Raw genomic sequence first — 18103 nt, 5'->3', positions numbered from 1 at the left:
TGTCTGTAAATCTAATTAAAAATATTAAAAAATAAATTCACAGGAATTTTTTACAATAAAATTCATGGATTAATTATTGAACCTGAACATTGATTTTAATCTTTTTGTATTGAATTGTATGAAATTTTGGCATTCATTTGAAACATCCTCTGTCACACGAAAACAGAGAACAATCAAGTTTATAACAATTTAAATGTAAACAGTAAAAAAATTACTTTTAAATATTTTTTAAAAAAATAGAAAAATAGTTTTAAAAAAATGTAAATTAATAAATTTAATCTTTTCCAAGATTTTTTTTTCTACAGCGAAAAGTTGAAGATTTTCAAAAAAAAAAAATAGGGCAATAAAAAAGTGATTGTGATTTTATTTAATTAATTAATTTATTTATTTATCAAATCAATCGAAAAATTTCTTATATTGTTGACGCAAGCGTATTTTAATTCTTTCTATACACCCTTTTTGTTGTTTACACGTTACCACGGAAACAATTTGGCTGAGTTGTTGAATGTATAACATTATAATACTAAGTTTATAGGCAATTTTTTTTTTTTTTTTATGAAAACCAGTGATCAATAAAAAAAAATATGTTCAGGTAAATTCAATTTAGTTCATTTAATTAATTTATTAAAATAATTTTGAGCTTTTCATTTAAAAAATTTTCTACTTTTTCTTTTGACGATTTAATTTTCACAACAATTACATATAAGATTTTTATGCCGGCCCGAACCATTTCGTTTCGAAAACATTGTGACGTCATAATTGTATGCATGTTACACAATATATATATATATATATAGTTAACTAAAGGGATCATTGAACTTAAACTAAGGAAGTTGTTATCACAGAAAGGGGGTAGAAAACCTATAATTGTGTCCTTAAGAAAAAAAATTCGTCTTTTTTTTTAAACTTTTAAGAAAATTAATTTCTTTTCTAATATTTATTAATTTTTATTTTTAAATAATTATTAATTTCGTTAATTAAAATAATTTAATTTAATAAATAATAAATAAATAAATTTTAATAAATATTTCCGATTGTTAATTGAAGAATTGTTTTTTTTATTAGATTTTCAAAATGTATAGTCAAGGGAAAAGAAATGATTTTTTTAATTCTACTTACCACATTTGTCATCACATTATCGTCATCGATTCATTGTAGTTCTCATCCTTGTGTGAATGGAATCTGTTTAGATGAAAGCAACAGGTAAACAAAATGATTAATAAAAAAATTTTTTTTAAAAAAAGTTTGTAATTCTAATTTTTATTAAGTCTTTTGGCTTAATTCTATTAAAATTAATGTTTTTTTTAATGTAAAATTAATTTTTCTAAAAATTAATGTATTGAATTTAAAAATTATTGAAAAAAATAGCTCGTACTCGTGTTACTGTATTGATGGTTACACTGGACTCAATTGTGAAATTAATTTTGATGACTGTTGGTCCAATCCTTGTTTAAATGGTGCCATATGTATTGATGCTGTCGCAGCTTACAATTGTTCTTGTACTGAAGGCTTCATTGGTAAACAAAAAAAATTTTTATCTAATTTCTGAAATAGAAAAAAAATTAAATTAATTTTTAATATAAATAATTACCTTCTAAACAGGTTTTAATTGTGAGCAAAAATACAGTGAATGTTTAAATCAACCTTGTCTCAACAATGGAACTTGTATAGATTACAATGGAATAATGTGCCAATGTCCTGAAGGATATTCAGGTATTTTTTTTTAAAATTTGGAGAAAAAAAATTTCTATTTTAATTTTAAAATTTTTTTTGCAAATTTTTTTCAGGTGAATTTTGTGAAATTGATGTTTCCGTCTGTAATGATACAATTTGCAAAAATTCCGGCGAATGTGTCGAAGGTCCAGGATCGACATTTTCTTGTCGATGTTCAGAAGGTAAGGGAATTTAATTTATTGGTAAAAAAAATGCGAATTTATTTATTTATTATAAATAAATGATAAAAATAGAAAATTCTTTACAGGATGGACGGGATCATTTTGTGAAGAGGATATAAATGAATGTCTTGGTTCACCTTGTCAAAATGGAGGACTTTGTATAAATATTCCCGCTTCTTACACCTGTGCTTGTTTATTTGGTAAATTTTTTGTTTTTTTAATTTAAAATTTTTATCTAAATATTTTTAGATAAATTAAAAAAAAAATTTTCTTTCAGGTTTTACAGGCAAAGACTGTGACAAAGTAATAATTCTCTGCGATCCAAATCCATGTAAAAATAATGCAATTTGTCTATTTGAAGATTTTCAACCAATTTGTTATTGTGTTCCCGATTATCATGGTGTATTGTGTGAATTAAAATATGATGATTGTGCAGCAAAATTTGCCAAATGTGAAAATGGAGGAACATGTATCGATGGAATTAATTCATTTACATGTTCATGTCCAGTGCAATATGCCGGTGAAATGTGTACAAAATATATTGGTTTCAATATTTCGACAATTGATTATCCAAAATTACCTGCAACAACAATTAATCCAATTGAAACAATTACAAGTGTAACATTAACACAAGAAAATATTATTACATCATCGTCAATTTTTACTGATTTCAATTTTACTACTACTACTGATAGTTCCCAGCCAATTTCAACAGTAAAAAGTCTCATTGATATTTCAAAAATAAATTTTAATTTCACAGTAAGTTTTGAAATGAAAAATTTTTTTTTTTTTATGAAATATTTTTATTTAAAAATTTTTTTTTCAGATGGACATAGATCAAGTGACACCGAGACAAAATATCACGGAGACAGATATTTTTGGTAATTTTTCTCAACAAACAACAACAACGGAAATTTATGGAAAAAGTTTTAATGGAAATACAATTTTTATTGAAGAAACAACAAATTCTTTATTTGAGACAATGCCAACAACAACGATTTCTTCCAATTTTTCAATTTTAACGACTGATCAGAAGAATTTATTAGAAACGACTTCCATTGATGAAGGAATGTCAACAACTGCGATTGATGATAAAATATCTGTTTTAACAACAACAACAACAATGTCAGTTACTCCATTCACTGAATCGAATATTTTAACAAGTGAATTTTCGACAATAATCAACAATTCATTAATTACGGAATCATTTTCAAAACCAAGTTTCACAACTGTTCAAAGTATTTTCCCATCAACGGATGGACATTTGTTTGCCTGTAATATTCAACAGTGTGCCAATATAAGTCTTTGTTTATTTAATTTTACAAAGGTAAATTCAAAAAATTTGTATTTCATTTTTTTTAGTTTAAAAAACAATTTTTTTTTAAAAGATTATTATTTTTTTTCGAATAAAAAAAAATGTCCTTTCAGTGTGACTGCAGTTATGAAAACAATTGTAAATTGACATCGAGTATAAAAAATGCGGCATTTAATGGAAAATCTTATATAAGACAACAAGTACCATTTGAAAAAAATGATACATTTCATATTTCATTGACAATCAGAACAAAAGCCAAAAGTGGAATAATAATTCATTCCTATTTTGATGATGAAAGATTTATTTTATTATATGTTGAAATGGGACAATTGAAATTTCAATTTTCGTGCGGTCTTCAAACAATGCTTTTTGGAGAAATTGATTCACCGATAAATAGTGGTTTTAATGTTAATATTGAAATGAGGTGAGAATTTTTGTCTATTAAGAAGAGAAAAGAAAATTAATTTCCCTTTTTTTTTTAGATAATTCAAAGTAAAGTATTTTTTATGTAATTTTTATTGTAAATTGTTTTTTTAATTTTGTAATTAATTTTGTAATTAATTTCAAAATATTATTTCGATTAGATTTAATTATATAGTTGAAGAAAAAACGGATAAATGTTCAGCGACATTATTATTAAATGATACAATGGCAATGAGTGGAGAACAAGTTTTGCCATCACACGAAATTGTTCCACAAAATGCAAGACTTCATTTAGGTGGCATACCAATTGCATTTACTTATAATTTACCGGAAATTGCATTAGGATTTATTGGCTGTATGAGTTCACTGAGGGTAAATTTCAATTTTTTTTTTTTTTTTTTATTTCAAAATAAAATTAAAATAATAAAATTTGTATCCATTTTCAGATAAATGAAATTGAGAGGAATTTCGCTATAGATTCAATAGAAATATATCAAGTGGAAGAATGTACATCATTTTTGTGTTTATCAAATCCTTGCAGTAATTCTGGTGTCTGTGAGGAAACAAACGGGACAATTCGTTGCAAATGTCCACTAGGGTAATAATAAATAATTATAAAAATTTTATTAGAAGAAAAAAAAATGATTTAAATCAATTAATTAATTAATCAAAATTAATTATATAAATTAACATTTTTAAATAGTTATTCAGGTGATTTTTGTGAAAAATCAGCATGCGACAATAATCCATGTCATTTGGGCGCAACTTGCATAACATATCCAGGAACAACATTTCTTTGCATTTGCCCACTTGGAATGCATGGACTTTATTGCGAAGAAGGTAATGAGTGGTAATTTTGAAAAATAATTTTAGTTTAATTTTGTTTTTTTTAACTTTAATTAAAAATTTTTGTTTTAATATTTTACGTTTAAGAAATAAAGAAGATTAAAAAAAGAAAAATATTAAAAGAAAAAGAAAATTTTATAATGAATTAATTTCTAGATTTTGCGATATTGCAACCATCGTTTTCAATATTTACATCAAGTTTATCTTCCTATATGGCTTACGGTGTGCCTGCTGCTATTAGAAATGAAATGGAATTAAAATTCAATATTTTACCTCACACTATTGAGCAAATTGCCCTCATTTTATATTTAGGACAATCAGGAACAAGAGCAGAGATAACTGATCATTTTTCAGTAACTTTTGTTCGCGGTTATATAATGTTAACATGGGATTTAGGTTCTGGTAAGTAAAATATTTTTTTTTTTTGCAAAAATAAACTCTAAAAAAAAAGAAAATATTAATTTTCTTTAGGCATTCGAAGAATATTCACCGACAGACCATTAAATATGAAAAGTCAAAAAGTTCATAATCTACGAGTTGGAAGAAAAGGAAGAGAAGCATGGCTTTCAATTGAAGGTATTGGAAATATAACTGGTGAAACACCTGGCACACTAACAAGATTAGACGTCTCACCGATTCTTTACGTTGGTGAGAGATTTTTTGTAAAAAAAATTCAAATTGATTTTCTTTTTTTGAAAATTATTTTCTATTTTTTTTTTTATCTTTTTAATTAGGAGGACACAAATCGAAGAATTTTGAAAATCTTCCTCATGATTTGCCACTTCATACGGGATTTTCGGGTTGTATATACGATATTGAATTACGCACAGAAGATAATGTCTTCCCAATAACTAAATCGAGTCCCGCGACTGGACGTGGTGTTGGCGAATGTCATCGTGTTGAATGTTCACACAATTCGTGTAAAAACGGTGCCGTTTGCTTAAATCACGGACCAACGTACAGGTAAAAACAAAAGGAAATTTAAAAAAAAAATGAAAAAAAAACAAAATTCTTTTTAATTTTCAGTTGCATCTGTATGAAAGACTGGGAAGGACCCGATTGCTCGATACCTTCAGTGAACTGTACTTCGCCAAAGTGTCAGTAACTCGATAAATAGCAATTTTAATACGTACAAAATTAAAAAAGAAAAAAAAGCCAATATTTTAAATCAACTAAGAAGAAATTTGGTAAGTGATTTTATACCTTTCTTTATAATTCCATTTTTCTACTTTCATCTAGTTTTGGTTGAGAAGTTTTAGAATTTGAATTCAAATGAATGAAAATTATTGCGGCGGCCAAACGTGATTGTAAATCGTATTTATTAAGCTCGTGCGACCATTCCACACGTCCCCAATGACTTATCTGAAATTACCAAAAAATTTTAAATTCCAAAATTTAAAAATAGAAATTCACAATTTTTTTGTTTTATATTATTAATATTTATAAAGTTTAACCATAAATGCAAATTTGTTTTTATATTAAATAAAATTTATAATTCGTTGTTACTTTCATATTTTAATAATTGAGAAATTCAATTTTTCCTTAATAGTATTTCAATTAGAAATATTTTCCTGAAATTTTGTTTCTAAATTTTCAAAAATTTATTATTTATTGTTCCAAAATAAAAGAGAAAAAAAATAAAAATTTAATACCTGATATTCCTCTTCTAATCGAGAAAGTTCAACGGCTTCTTCGACCCCAATCACATTTTCCGAAGCGGCTAATGTAAGAATCACAGATTTTATCGTATCAATTCCATACTTAAAACCTGAAAATTGTCATTAACTTTTCTTATCTTAAAAAAGAAAATTTACTTATAGGATTTAAAATCAATTTTTTTTTTATAACAAAAAAAAAATAATTTTACCGTGAATTGCTTCAAAATTATAAGAGAGTAAATGCTTTGTTATAACGTCTTTTGTATCTAAAGTAACTTTTGGAGCTTCTATACTACATGTTTTAATAATATCAACTTGAAATCGATCACAAAACCATTGTATTAAAGGATCCCATCTATTTTTCTGCAAATTGTACAATTCCTCCTCATCCTGTAAAAAGGAATTACTTTTTAATACCCAACATTTTTTTTCTATCTACATATTAAGACAATTAATTGATACAAAAAACTATAAAAATTTATATAGCTCTTTATTTAAATATAATTTTGTGAAATCAAAAAAAAAAGAATTTACGTAATTATTGAAAATAATATTTATAGAATTAGAATTCAAGTGTTTTCATATTAGAAATTAGAATGAAATTGAAAATATAGTAAAAAAAAAATTTATATAAATACAGCTAATTAATATTACTATTAAATAAAATAAACGTAAAGTAAAATTAATATAAAAATAAATAAATATAATTAATATATTGAAAATTTTTAAAACTTTTTTTTCCCCTAAAAAAGCTTCATTAATTTGAAATTAAATAGAAAAAAAGGAAATGTGATAAAAGTATAAAATTTTCTTACATTTGATTGAAACAAAATTGTGTCCGTTTCCAAGTATTGAACAATTCCCGATACAATATCCTCTTTTTTATTATTGTGAGGATTGTCCAAAACCGTGTTGCATAAAGAAGTCTGTAGTTTGTTTTAAAAAAAATAAACAATTAAAATACGTAGAAAATAGCCAAAGTGAGTAAATTTTTATAGACTAATTTTTGTTTCGAATAAACAAAAAAAAAATTAAATTATAAGATATATATAAATTAAGTTATAAGATTTATATATATATATGAATTAAGTTATAAAAAAATATGAATAATATAAAAAGTAGATTTCAATTGTTTTAAGTTTGAAAAACAAATTTATTAAAAATACTAAAAAAGGGCAACGGCAATAGTTTAATTATTTAAGTAGTTTATATTAAGTTAATAAAAATTATTGTAATTTGTTGTTTTGCTATATAATGTAAATAATAAATAAGAATATGTATACTATATAGATTTTTAATTATTTTCTCACCAAATGCATTGAGCTTCGATTAATTATTTCTTTTTGACTTTCCCATTCCACGGCCACTGCAAATGCCAATGGCTCACTGGAAACTTCAAAAACTTTTCCCTTTGGAGTTTTTAATTTTCTGTGATCAAGAGCAATTTCAAATTTATTGCCATTCGATAAAACTGTTGCTTGTTTATAAAATCTTTTAACTGTAGCTAAAAAATAAATATAGATGATAAAAATTAAATATATACAAAAAATTATAAAAAAAAAAATAATAATAAAACAATAATAATTTAATGATAGTAACAATTTTATTTATTATCTATAATAAACAATAAAAATGTTATAAAAAGTGAGGTTATGTTTACAACTTTTAACATTTACATACCCACGTTTCTAACTGTAATTGTAGAGGGAATAAATATTCGTAACTTAGCGAAAAACATTGTTAAAATATTAAACTGTCATTTATAACAAAAACGACACTTTTCTTTGATGAAATCCTTTTTTTATTATATGTATATTTTATTTAAAATCAAAGATCCAAATCCTAAACACTGCGCATGTGTGACAATAAGCGCTCTTATTGGTTCAAAATTCTCGCGCGTATTTGACATGAATTTAAAATAAATAACTTTATGATAAAAAAAATAAAAATTCAACACAAAATTTGTATATTATATGATTTCGTATATTTCTTAATAATTTTTTATTTCTTTTATCTAAGGAGATAATTATTTTTAAAAAGAAAATAAAAACAAGGAAGTGACACATGCGTACTAATGGAAAGACAAGTATAGAAAAAAGTCTATAGAGGTCGCTTTCTTATAAATTAAATGTCTGAACACCATATAATAATATGCCAGTTAATAATTAATCTTTATAAATTAAATAAATGTTTAATATAATTGTGAATTATAGTGTTAGAAAATGAGTGTTAATTGTAAATTTTAGCATTTTTTTCTGTGATAAAATCTCTTTTTTTTTCTTAAAAGGCACTTTAAAGCCGCGTTCTTTTTATCACACTTGTTTGCAGAAGAAGGAACAAAATATTCTCAAATATAACAAACATTTTTTTTTTCACATTACTTAATATTCTTCATTATTATTATTTTAATGTAAAATACAACAATGGTTTCGTTAAAATTAATTTTCTGCCTCTTTCTCGTGTTTCTTTGTGTTATTGATTCAAAAATCGAAGCTAACGAAGATGTACCTTTAACCAAATTTGGATCAAAATCGGCACCTACGTTAAATTTTTTCTACTGGTAAATATATTATTAATTAATTTCAGCAATTTTACTATATTTTATTTTTATTTTAACTATAAAAGATATTTGGTTTATTTAATAATATCAAAAGAAATTGTGAGAAAAAAAAAAAGTTTTGAAATTAGAGGTTATGTTTGCATGCATCAGCAATTCTGATGATTATGTTAATTGATTTATAATTCTTTAGATATATTATAGAACAGTTTCTTATTGAAATTTAATAATTGAGAAATATTGTGTATATATACTAATTTTTTGTAATTTAAAACCATTTTCATTAATTAAATTCAAAAAAAAAAAAAATTGTTTTTTGAACTTTCATTTATGATTGTGTAATGACAGATAAAAATCGTATCTTAAAGAATTGGATATTAATGTTTTTTTATTTAATATACATTTTATTTTCTTTTGTAAACTGTATTGTAAAATTTAAATTATGAAATTGTGAATATAATTTTTGAGATTTTGTTTTTTTTCAGTTATTCGTGTGGATATAGAAAAGTATTTGAGGAATATGTTAGTATTTTAAGTCAAAAATATCCAGAACTTCAAATACATGGGGAAAATTACAAACCACCAGGATATAATATGTTTGTGGCACATTTTCTCGTAAGCAATTTTTAAATATTTTAATTTTTTTTTTTTTTTTGAAAGATATTTTAATTTAGAACAAGTTGAATTATTTAAATAATTTAAATATTTGATTTAAATTTTAGGGTATAGCAAAAATTCTAGTCATACTTTTAATTCTGAGTGGAATTAATATATTTCAATGGATCGGTCAGCCAGCACCTTTTGTTTGGCAATGGTGCATTGACAATCGTCTTTATGCTAGTATTTTACTATTTTTTATCTGTAATGCTATCGAGGGTCAACTGATTTCTTCCGGAGCCTTTGAAATTCATTTAAATGGTAACAATCATTAAAAATTTCTCTTTAAATAAATTTATTATTATTATAATTACTAATTTGTTTCTAAAAATGAAAAAAAAAATTTACAGACGTTCCTGTTTGGTCTAAACTTGAAACCGGAAGGATACCACAGCCTCAAGAATTATTTCAAATTATTGACAACCATATGCAAATGATGCTGCCTGAAATGGATATTGGAAAGCCAATGTCTTTCAATAAATAAATTTAAGTGAAAAAAAAAAATGTTCCAGTTTTGAAAAATAAACACATTAATATTAAGAAATCATTTTTAAGACTTTCAACAAAATATTGTCGACAATATTTATCGTCGAAGTCTTATATTTCGTTCGGTTCATATTGCTTCATAAAATTTTACACACACAGTAATTAGAATTTAAGACACTAGAGTGAAAAAAAAAAATTTATAATAATAAATTAGACAAAGAGAATTTTCTCATGTTTTAAAAAATAATTATATATAAATAAAAAATATAAACTCAGAAAGAAATCTATTATCTCTGAGCAGCGGTTCAAAATATTTACGCAGGCGTGAAACGATCGCTTTCTGTAAATTACATATAAGGGTCATTGAAAAAAAAAAAAACAATTTAATTTAATTCTACAGAATTTTTACAAAAATAAATTTCAAATTTAAATAAAAATTATAATTGAGCACTTTTTACGTGCCTCTTTATTGGCGCATACACAATTGTTTTTTTTTTTTACATATTATATATGTGAATTTTAACTAAATGATTTCTTTCTAATTATTTTCTCAATTGTTTTTAAATGACCCGTATTTTCAATTTTTTTTGTAAGTTAGACGTGTAGTTTATATTATAATAAAATTATGAACTTTATAATAAATGTACATATAAATAAAAAGGTATCTTTTTTTCTTTAGTTTTTTTAAAATAATATAAATTCAAATTATCTTACCGATCCGAATAGAGACGATAGACGAAATTAAACCGAATTGCTCTGGAATTATTGATATTTACATAACCTGTAAAACAAAAGGCAGGAATAAAAAATTTTCAAATGAAATCAAATTAAAAAGTGTACCTTTTGTAAGTAAATTTTATTTTCTTTTATTTGTTTAGTAAAATTAAAAGCTCTAAAAAAATGATCAAGACATTCTATTTTTTAAACTAAACTGTAGATGACGCTATAGAAATTTTCTCAGGAGTATTTCCAAAACCTAATCACTGTATCGCGCATGCGTTAGTGGAACATTTTTTCAAAGTAGCCAATGAAAATTGTTCTTCTCGTGGAAATACCAATAGGCGACATCTACTTTTTATAACCAACAAACTATGAACTAGTACCATATTAAAATGTTTTAATCATAATGTCAACAGTTGTCAGGTTAATATGTTATTTTACGAAATTTACAAATGTTTTAATGATTTTAAGCATTTAAAAAAATAGTTTGTTTTGTTTTGTGTTTACTGTAAATAAAAGTGTAGTGAATTCGATTTCCAAAATGTCGAATCGTTTTAAGGTTAGAAAATCAAGAATCTCAAAGGTAAGAACTTTTTTTTTGCCTTTAAGTTAATTAATTATTGTTAAAAAAAAAAAAAAAGAATGTTTTATTGATTTTCTGAGAAATATATAAGGAAATCTTTTTTTAGTAAAAGATTATGACCTTGAAAAATTGTGATCATGAAGTGTCTCTCCCTAGTGACGAATTCACGCAAAAGACGTATGGGAAGGGATGCCAAATGTATTTCATTTGATTTCTTGTGATAATGTTACAATTTCCAACCAAGTTATTACAATAATTAAATGAGTGACGTGTGATAACTGTGTTTTGTAAATACAAATCGAATAACGTCATTGTATTTCAAAACGAATGTTTTTGACATTTAATTTTTTTTTCGGGAAATACCACGCCGTATGAAGTTCAATTCAAGTTTGAAATTATATACCTTTACCGACAAGCAAAGAAGAAGCTTATGTGACTTTGAACTGTTGTGAAATGTCGACAGTCTCTGCGACTAAACTGTCTACTCCAGCAGTCAGTCGCACACATAGTTCAAGTGGAGTTGTCCAACCTGGTATGAATAAGTGTATTATTTGCAATCGATTTGACAGATTGCTTAGATGTTCAAGGTGTAAAATTGCTGTTTACTGTTCAAAAGAACATCAGAAATTGGATTGGAAACATCATAAATTATTTTGTTTAAAAAATATAACTGAAACAATTGCAACACCTACTGAAAAAGTTATTTCAAATATTGTTCTCGATTGTGATAAAGAAACTGAATTTTCGGAGAAAAAAATCTTTACTAATTCTAACCTCAAAAATATTGTTAAAGACTCAAGAGAACCTGGACCTTCGGCTGATCGATTCCGTGGTATGTTGAATATTCTATATATATTAAAAAAAAAAAATTATTTTCATAAATATAACTGTATTGATTAATTTTACTTTTCATTGAAAAACAGATAAGGTTAATTGAGTCTGTTTTCTTAATACTTTAAGTATTATACTATTTAGCAATATAGATACGAATTAATTTTCTGTTTTACAGATGTCAGAAACTAAATTCTTTGTCAATTTTTTACTATTTAGAATTTTGATTAATATAGATAAAATTAGCGAAGCAGAAAAAAAAACAATTAAAATAAACAAAGGAAATTAAATCTTAATGAGGTAGCTTAATAGCAAAATTCAGTGATTAATTAAATTTTTATTTTAATTATCATTACATTTACTTTTAGATTTGGTTTGAAATATTAATTAATTTCAAATAGATAAAGGGTCAGTTCATTTGATTATCTCAAAATAAAATAATAATAAAAATTACTATTTAATAATATGGTCAATAAATTCAGAAATTTATTGAATTTCACACTAGAATTTTTTTTTTGCCAATTTCAGTTGATTCTTAAATTAGGAAAAAAAAATACGTATGTGAGAAATCGATTTTTTTTTTTTACAGAATCGACAAATAAGGCGGACGGCTGGACGTCGCCAATAACATCCGAAGGAAGTTCTGAAGCAACAATTCTTGGTGCGGGGGCAGAATCTTTAAATCCTACATTGGAAGGACAAAACAAATCAGGCATGCATGCCTGTGAATATAATGGTGTTAATAATTTTCCCCAACCAACAGACAATGAATCTCATACAACAGTTTATCAAAAAATTAAAAATGGATTACTTGATGATGTTTGTAAAGGAGTGATAACGGATATGAATTTATTTGGTTTATGTGCATTGGATCGTTTTATGGGAGATGAAATTGGTGCAGCAGTGTTAAATGAAGTATTGAATGTTTATAGTGCTGGTTTATTTAAAGATGGACAATTAGTATCAAATAGAGCTGGTGCAAATGATTCAAGAACAATTCGCAGCGATCAAATTGCATGGTTAGATGGAAAGGAGGAAAATTGTCCCAATATAGGTTTACTTATTTCTCAAGTTGATGCCATTATAATGAGAGCAAATAAAATGATTAACAATGGAAAATTAGGGGACTACACAATAAACCAAAGAACGAAGGTAATTTCATTATTTTTTTTCATTGAAATTTAAAATAATTAAATATCAATTTAATATATGATGGTGAAGAATATTTTTGTTTTGTAGATTATTTTTAAACTATTCAAGTCCAAGGACGTAGTATTTTTAAAATTGGGAAATGTATGCGAAATTTTCAGTAACGAGTTATTAAATACAGAAGAAGAGGTGGGGAAAGAATGTTAAAATTAGGCATGCGCTTTCAAAAAACGTTAATGCTGTTGGTCACGTAGGCCACATTCCCTTTCTCCCTCCCCTTCTCTCCCAATTGTTTCTGATATTTTCATCCTAGAGCAACACCCACATTAAGCAATCGAAACTACATGAATAACCCGAATTTGAATTCTCAACACTATCAATTTTTGTGTCGTTTAAAATATTTTAACCTTCTTAAAGGTGAAATGATTCCTAAAGTATTTTTTCTTATCTGACCTACCTCTAGACTGTTTTTATTATGCAAACACAATTATCAGAGAATAATATTCTCGTGTTTGCAAAATAATACGTGTGACATGGACCACTTTCGATTTCACGATCAATGGGTCAAGGTTTCAGAAGAGAATGTCAATGTCGAGTGAATGAATTTTTTCTAGCAAATTTTTTTAATAAAAAAAAAATTCTAGCTGATAATTTTTCCTGTTAGTAAATATATATTTACTAAATTTAGATTTTGTTTCATATTATATCGTGTCGTTTTTCGTAAACAAATTTCTTATTATATCATTGTTCTACATTGTTTGATGAATATGAAACAAGGAAGTGGTCAGTAAAACGATCTATATATTCATGCCATGTACCTGCTCATTTTTGCTGTACACACAGCTTATCTTATCTGATTCACATAAGAATGCAGAATCATCACTTATCATTGAAACACATAAGAGTACTTTGCATTTTTTTTTTCCCTCTTATTATCAAGATTATTTTGAGAATATTTTCGCAATTTTTCAAATGTCAGATAAATTTTAGTCTTTGCAATTTTCAACTATAATTAATTAAAGCTATTAATAATAATTGATTTTAAATTCTTATGGATTTTAAAATTTAATTTATTTGATTTGTTTTTTAACGTTAGCAAGTAAATTTGCAACTATTCACAATCGCGAATGTTTTTATATTTATTCAAGAATTTATGAGAGATTTTATATTTAAAAACACAAATTTTTCATCTTTAACGTCATTATCTGATTTAAATATTATTTTTTACATATAATTATTTAATTTTCTCCCAATACAAAAATTCGTTAATGTTTATTTTTTTTTTTTTGATTATTATTGTGTATATTTAAAGAGACATTTGAATACATTTTATAATGTGTGTTATTTCTCATTATTTTATTAAACATTTATTCAATAATTTTCATAATTGTTCTTGTCTAGAGAATTTGCTGGTCGTTATAAATATATATATATATCAACATAAATTGGTTTAAGTAATAGCGGCTACTTTATTGTTAAACAAATTTAATACATATTCATAGAATCGTAAATAATACAATGTGGTTCACAGATGTATTATTTGCTTATTATCAACAGCAGGTTCACTGATAAATGTATGAATCACATTATGTTCCCTCTTTAGTCACGTAGGCACTTTTTTTTTTGTTTACTTTTAAAAAATTATTTTTACTTTATAAATTAAGTTAAACGCAATGTCCTTTTTTATATTTAGAATGTCTTGCGTCTATTTCTGTACGTTGAAAAGATATATACTATAGAAATCAATTTCAATTATTATTTATTTTTTCTTTGAATTTTCTTGAATTTTTAGTGTTGAAGAATTACAAATTTAAAAAAAAAATTAATTACACCTTTAAAAAATGTTTAATAAAAAAATAGTACTTTATAAAAAAAAAATAGTAAAAATAGTAAAAAATAGTACATTATCTAAAATTAATTGTACAAAAAAAATAATTTTTTAATAAAATATTAATTTTTAATTATGCATTTAAAAATTCAAGTTTTTTCTTATTATATTTATATAATTTGTTATACAGTATCATGATTTTTTATCAATTGTAATTTTGTATTTACTTTAAATTTCTTCTCGTAATGAATTTTTAATGAATTTAATGAATAAATAGAAAAAGTACAATTATTTTTAGAATAACTATAAATTAATTTTTAGCTATTAACTGTCTTTTGAAATGCAGATCGTTAATTAGTTTTATTTTACATTTTTTTTTTTTTTTTTTTTTTTTTTTTTTGTTTCCAAATTTATTTCAAGAGAAAGTCATTGTTAAATTTTTGTGTAATCCACGTGATACGTGATGATTTGAACGTAGTCAGAGTAAAGTGAAAAGTATGACACAATTTATGTAATCAGATATTTTATAAAATCTGCCCTAATTAGTTTACATTTTCTCCTAATTATATTTTAATATTTTTTCATTAAAAAAAAATCACTTGGGATAAAATAAACTATGTTAGATTTAATTTATCATTAAAAAAAGGAAACAAAAATAATTGTGTAAGTGAAATGTTCGTTCTGTTCCACTATTTGTTTCTCATTTTTTTTTTTTTTTTTTTTTTTTTTGTACAAAGGCAACCGGTTTAGGCAATCCTGTTTCTTGTACGATTTCCGAGAAAAGTGAATGATAATCGATTTCAAGGCAAACTGTGTTAGTTTAAAATGTTCGACTCATTGAAAAAAAAAAATTAAATCTTTTAATTTATTATCGATTCATCCTTTTGGAAAATACATTTAGAGAATTGTTCTATAATATTTTAATAATTACTATTAATAATTGTTTTAAAATCTTCTGTTCTTTTTCTTTAAGATTTTAACGACCGTTGTTCATTCTCAAATGGATTATATTTAAACTCGTGATTTTTCTATGAACTAAAACAAAAATTTATTGAATTTAGAAAAAAGAATAAAAATCATTTAGAGATTGTAAAAATTTATTTAAGTTCCTCAAACTGAATAAAAAAAATACTAAATTTTCAAAACAAATTAATGATTTTCAATATTTTCTGTGGATTGGAAAATTTTTTTGAAAAATCATCTGTTTAACAGATTTATTACTTCAATTATGAAACTTCTAGGAATAAGAAATTTTTCCTTATTTTGAAGTAATTACGACGAGTGTGTCAAGTAATTTATGATAACTATTCTTGAAGTTAGAATCACTTTTAAAACCGTATTTTATGTTTTTTCATTTTCGTAAAAAAAAAAAATTGAAAATAAGTAATTTTAAAATAAAGTATAATTTTTTGTTTACTATTTGAATTTAAATAAATATTTATTTTCATTTTCAGGCAATGGTGGCGTGTTATCCTGGTCACGGTACACATTACGTTAAACATGTAGATAATCCAAATGGAGATGGAAGGTGCATCACGGCTATTTATTACCTCAACAGAGATTGGGACGTTAGAGTGAGTAAATAATTTTTTTTTTTTTATGAATGAACTTCCTTATCAAAAATGATGGTAAATTTACAAAAAAAAAATTTAAATAAATAATCCAACAATTATAATTTAACAACAAAAACAAGAATTTAAAAAATTAATTTAAATTTTCTTTTTTGTTTCTTTTTATTTATATTTTAAGTCTATTATTTATTTGACAATTGTTTTTAATATTAAAATTCATATTTTCAGAAATACGGAGGATTATTAAGGATATTCCCATCATGTTGGAAAGAACACGTTGCAAATATTGGTCCTTATTTCGATAGAATTTTATTCTTTTGGTCAGACAAAAGAAATCCACATGAAGTACAACCTGCTTATAAAACAAGATACGCTATTACGTTATGGTATTTTGATACAGAAGAAAGGAAGAGAGCTCTACAAACGTATAAGAGACAACGTAAGGAATTAGTGAAATTTTGATTTAATTTAATGAAAATTTATTAATTCTTTTTTTTGGAACAATTATCACAAAATTGAATTCCTTTTTTTTTGTAATGAAATCATTTATTATTACAGAGGAAGGTGTTATGTTTCCTGGAAATTCGTGAGACGAAAAGACAACAATAAAATCACATTGTTCATTGACTGAAAGCGAATGTTAAACGAAAATCTTCTTAACTTTTGTATATAATTATATATAATGGCGAGCGGTGTAAGTAATACAAAACGTTTCCCGTGTTTTTAAACTGAATTTAATTCAAGAGGATTGAAACTGGAATATTAAAATTCTTTTGAAGATTTAAAAAAAAAAAATGATACGATTTTATTGACAATGGTAATCGGTTTTTAGATATTGTCAAATTTTTTTTTTACGAGTGTGTGAAAAGTAACGTAAATTTAGGTGTATTTTCAGACGCATTCAATTATAGTTATCAAATCAGAAGAGATATCACTAATAGCTTTTTTAAAATGGCAAAAAGGAATTGATACACTTTCCTATTAATGTGCAATAGTTATTGATATAATTAATCATTTTTTTTTTTTTTCATCAAAAAATCTTCCATATTTTGCCTAACAAAATTTGGATCTTTTATTAGTTTCATTATTACAATATTTTTTTGTAAATTGTAAATTATTTACAATTTTGTCAGTTTCTTCCATGTTTCCCCTCCCCAGATCCATAGTCTGTTATTCTCAACAGCAACTGAAATTGCGTTCTGTGATGTTTTAAAATAGTTATGAATCAATTTCTCATTTACTTTTTTTTTTTTTTTTTAATAATAATTAAGAATGCTCAGTGAGCGTTAAATAAACTCATTTTTTAAAAAAAAATAATTTTAGGCGTTAAATTAATCACATTGTTCCAAAGTAAAAAAAAAAAAAATAAATAAAGTAAATAGAATAAGAGATTTTGCAGAGCTTTTCCTACTTGTTTTTAATGGAAATTTTGTATGTTAGAATTTTTATCTAACTGTCGAGGCATTATTATTATTATTATTCTTATTATTATTATTACAATTAAGTAAAATGTCATTTTACTATATGTATTTTAAAAAATATTTTTAAAATTCGATATCTAGTATATAAAATGGCAGGTACTTT

The 18103-nt window shown here is 24.4% G+C and overlaps 4 protein-coding genes across 7 annotated transcripts; 3 read left to right on the top strand and 1 right to left on the bottom strand.

Annotated features, from left to right (window-relative positions):
* Nucleotides 1–415: 415 nt before the first annotated feature.
* Nucleotides 416–5671, top strand: LOC127279967 (protein eyes shut-like). Its single transcript, XM_051302627.1, has 16 exons — nt 416–592; nt 1066–1203; nt 1369–1517; nt 1603–1713; nt 1788–1895; nt 1982–2095; nt 2173–2654; nt 2722–3222; nt 3324–3634; nt 3795–4005; nt 4080–4231; nt 4337–4473; nt 4636–4881; nt 4951–5127; nt 5214–5442; nt 5506–5671. Exons 1-16 carry the CDS (start codon nt 585–587, stop codon nt 5582–5584), a joined length of 3153 nt encoding a protein of 1050 aa, XP_051158584.1. The 5' UTR covers nt 416–584; the 3' UTR covers nt 5585–5671.
* On the bottom strand, nt 1400–7947 carry LOC127279965 (ATP synthase mitochondrial F1 complex assembly factor 2). Of its 2 annotated transcripts, none has more exons than XM_051302625.1 (7): nt 7818–7947; nt 7448–7641; nt 6953–7063; nt 6347–6527; nt 6132–6247; nt 5683–5841; nt 1400–1545 (listed from the first exon to the last, which is right to left on the bottom strand). In XM_051302625.1, the coding sequence occupies exons 1-6, from the start codon at nt 7873–7875 to the stop codon at nt 5689–5691; spliced, it is 813 nt and encodes a 270-aa protein (XP_051158582.1). In that variant the 5' UTR covers nt 7876–7947; the 3' UTR covers nt 1400–1545; nt 5683–5688. The 2 variants fall into 2 exon arrangements, with proteins under 2 accessions (XP_051158582.1, XP_051158583.1); XM_051302626.1 differs by lacking the exon at nt 1400–1545 and adding an exon at nt 2331–2475.
* A 314-nt stretch (nt 7948–8261) lies between these two features.
* On the top strand, nt 8262–10509 carry LOC127279962 (thioredoxin reductase-like selenoprotein T homolog CG3887). The gene is made up of 4 exons (XM_051302620.1): nt 8262–8697; nt 9180–9309; nt 9417–9612; nt 9702–10509. Exons 1-4 carry the CDS (start codon nt 8561–8563, stop codon nt 9833–9835), a joined length of 597 nt encoding a protein of 198 aa, XP_051158577.1. The 5' UTR covers nt 8262–8560; the 3' UTR covers nt 9836–10509.
* A 444-nt stretch (nt 10510–10953) lies between these two features.
* LOC127280147 (egl nine homolog 1) lies at nt 10954–17314 on the top strand. 3 transcript variants are annotated; one of them, XM_051303002.1, is made up of 6 exons: nt 10954–11140; nt 11297–11972; nt 12561–13123; nt 16403–16522; nt 16748–16958; nt 17078–17314. In XM_051303002.1, the coding sequence occupies exons 2-6, from the start codon at nt 11594–11596 to the stop codon at nt 17107–17109; spliced, it is 1305 nt and encodes a 434-aa protein (XP_051158959.1). In that variant the 5' UTR covers nt 10954–11140; nt 11297–11593; the 3' UTR covers nt 17110–17314. The 3 variants fall into 3 exon arrangements, with proteins under 3 accessions (XP_051158959.1, XP_051158957.1, XP_051158958.1); XM_051303000.1 differs by having other exon boundaries at nt 11247–11972; XM_051303001.1 differs by lacking the exon at nt 10954–11140 and having other exon boundaries at nt 11162–11972.
* Nucleotides 17315–18103: the final 789 nt, after the last annotated feature.

The sequence above is a fragment of the Leptopilina boulardi genome, unplaced genomic scaffold (genome assembly GCF_019393585.1).
Source record: "Leptopilina boulardi isolate dan_hultmark-lab unplaced genomic scaffold, ZJU_Lbou_2.1 LbouV2_229, whole genome shotgun sequence".
NCBI lineage: Eukaryota > Metazoa > Arthropoda > Insecta > Hymenoptera > Figitidae > Leptopilina > Leptopilina boulardi.
This window is presented reverse-complemented; position numbering and strand designations above follow the sequence as displayed.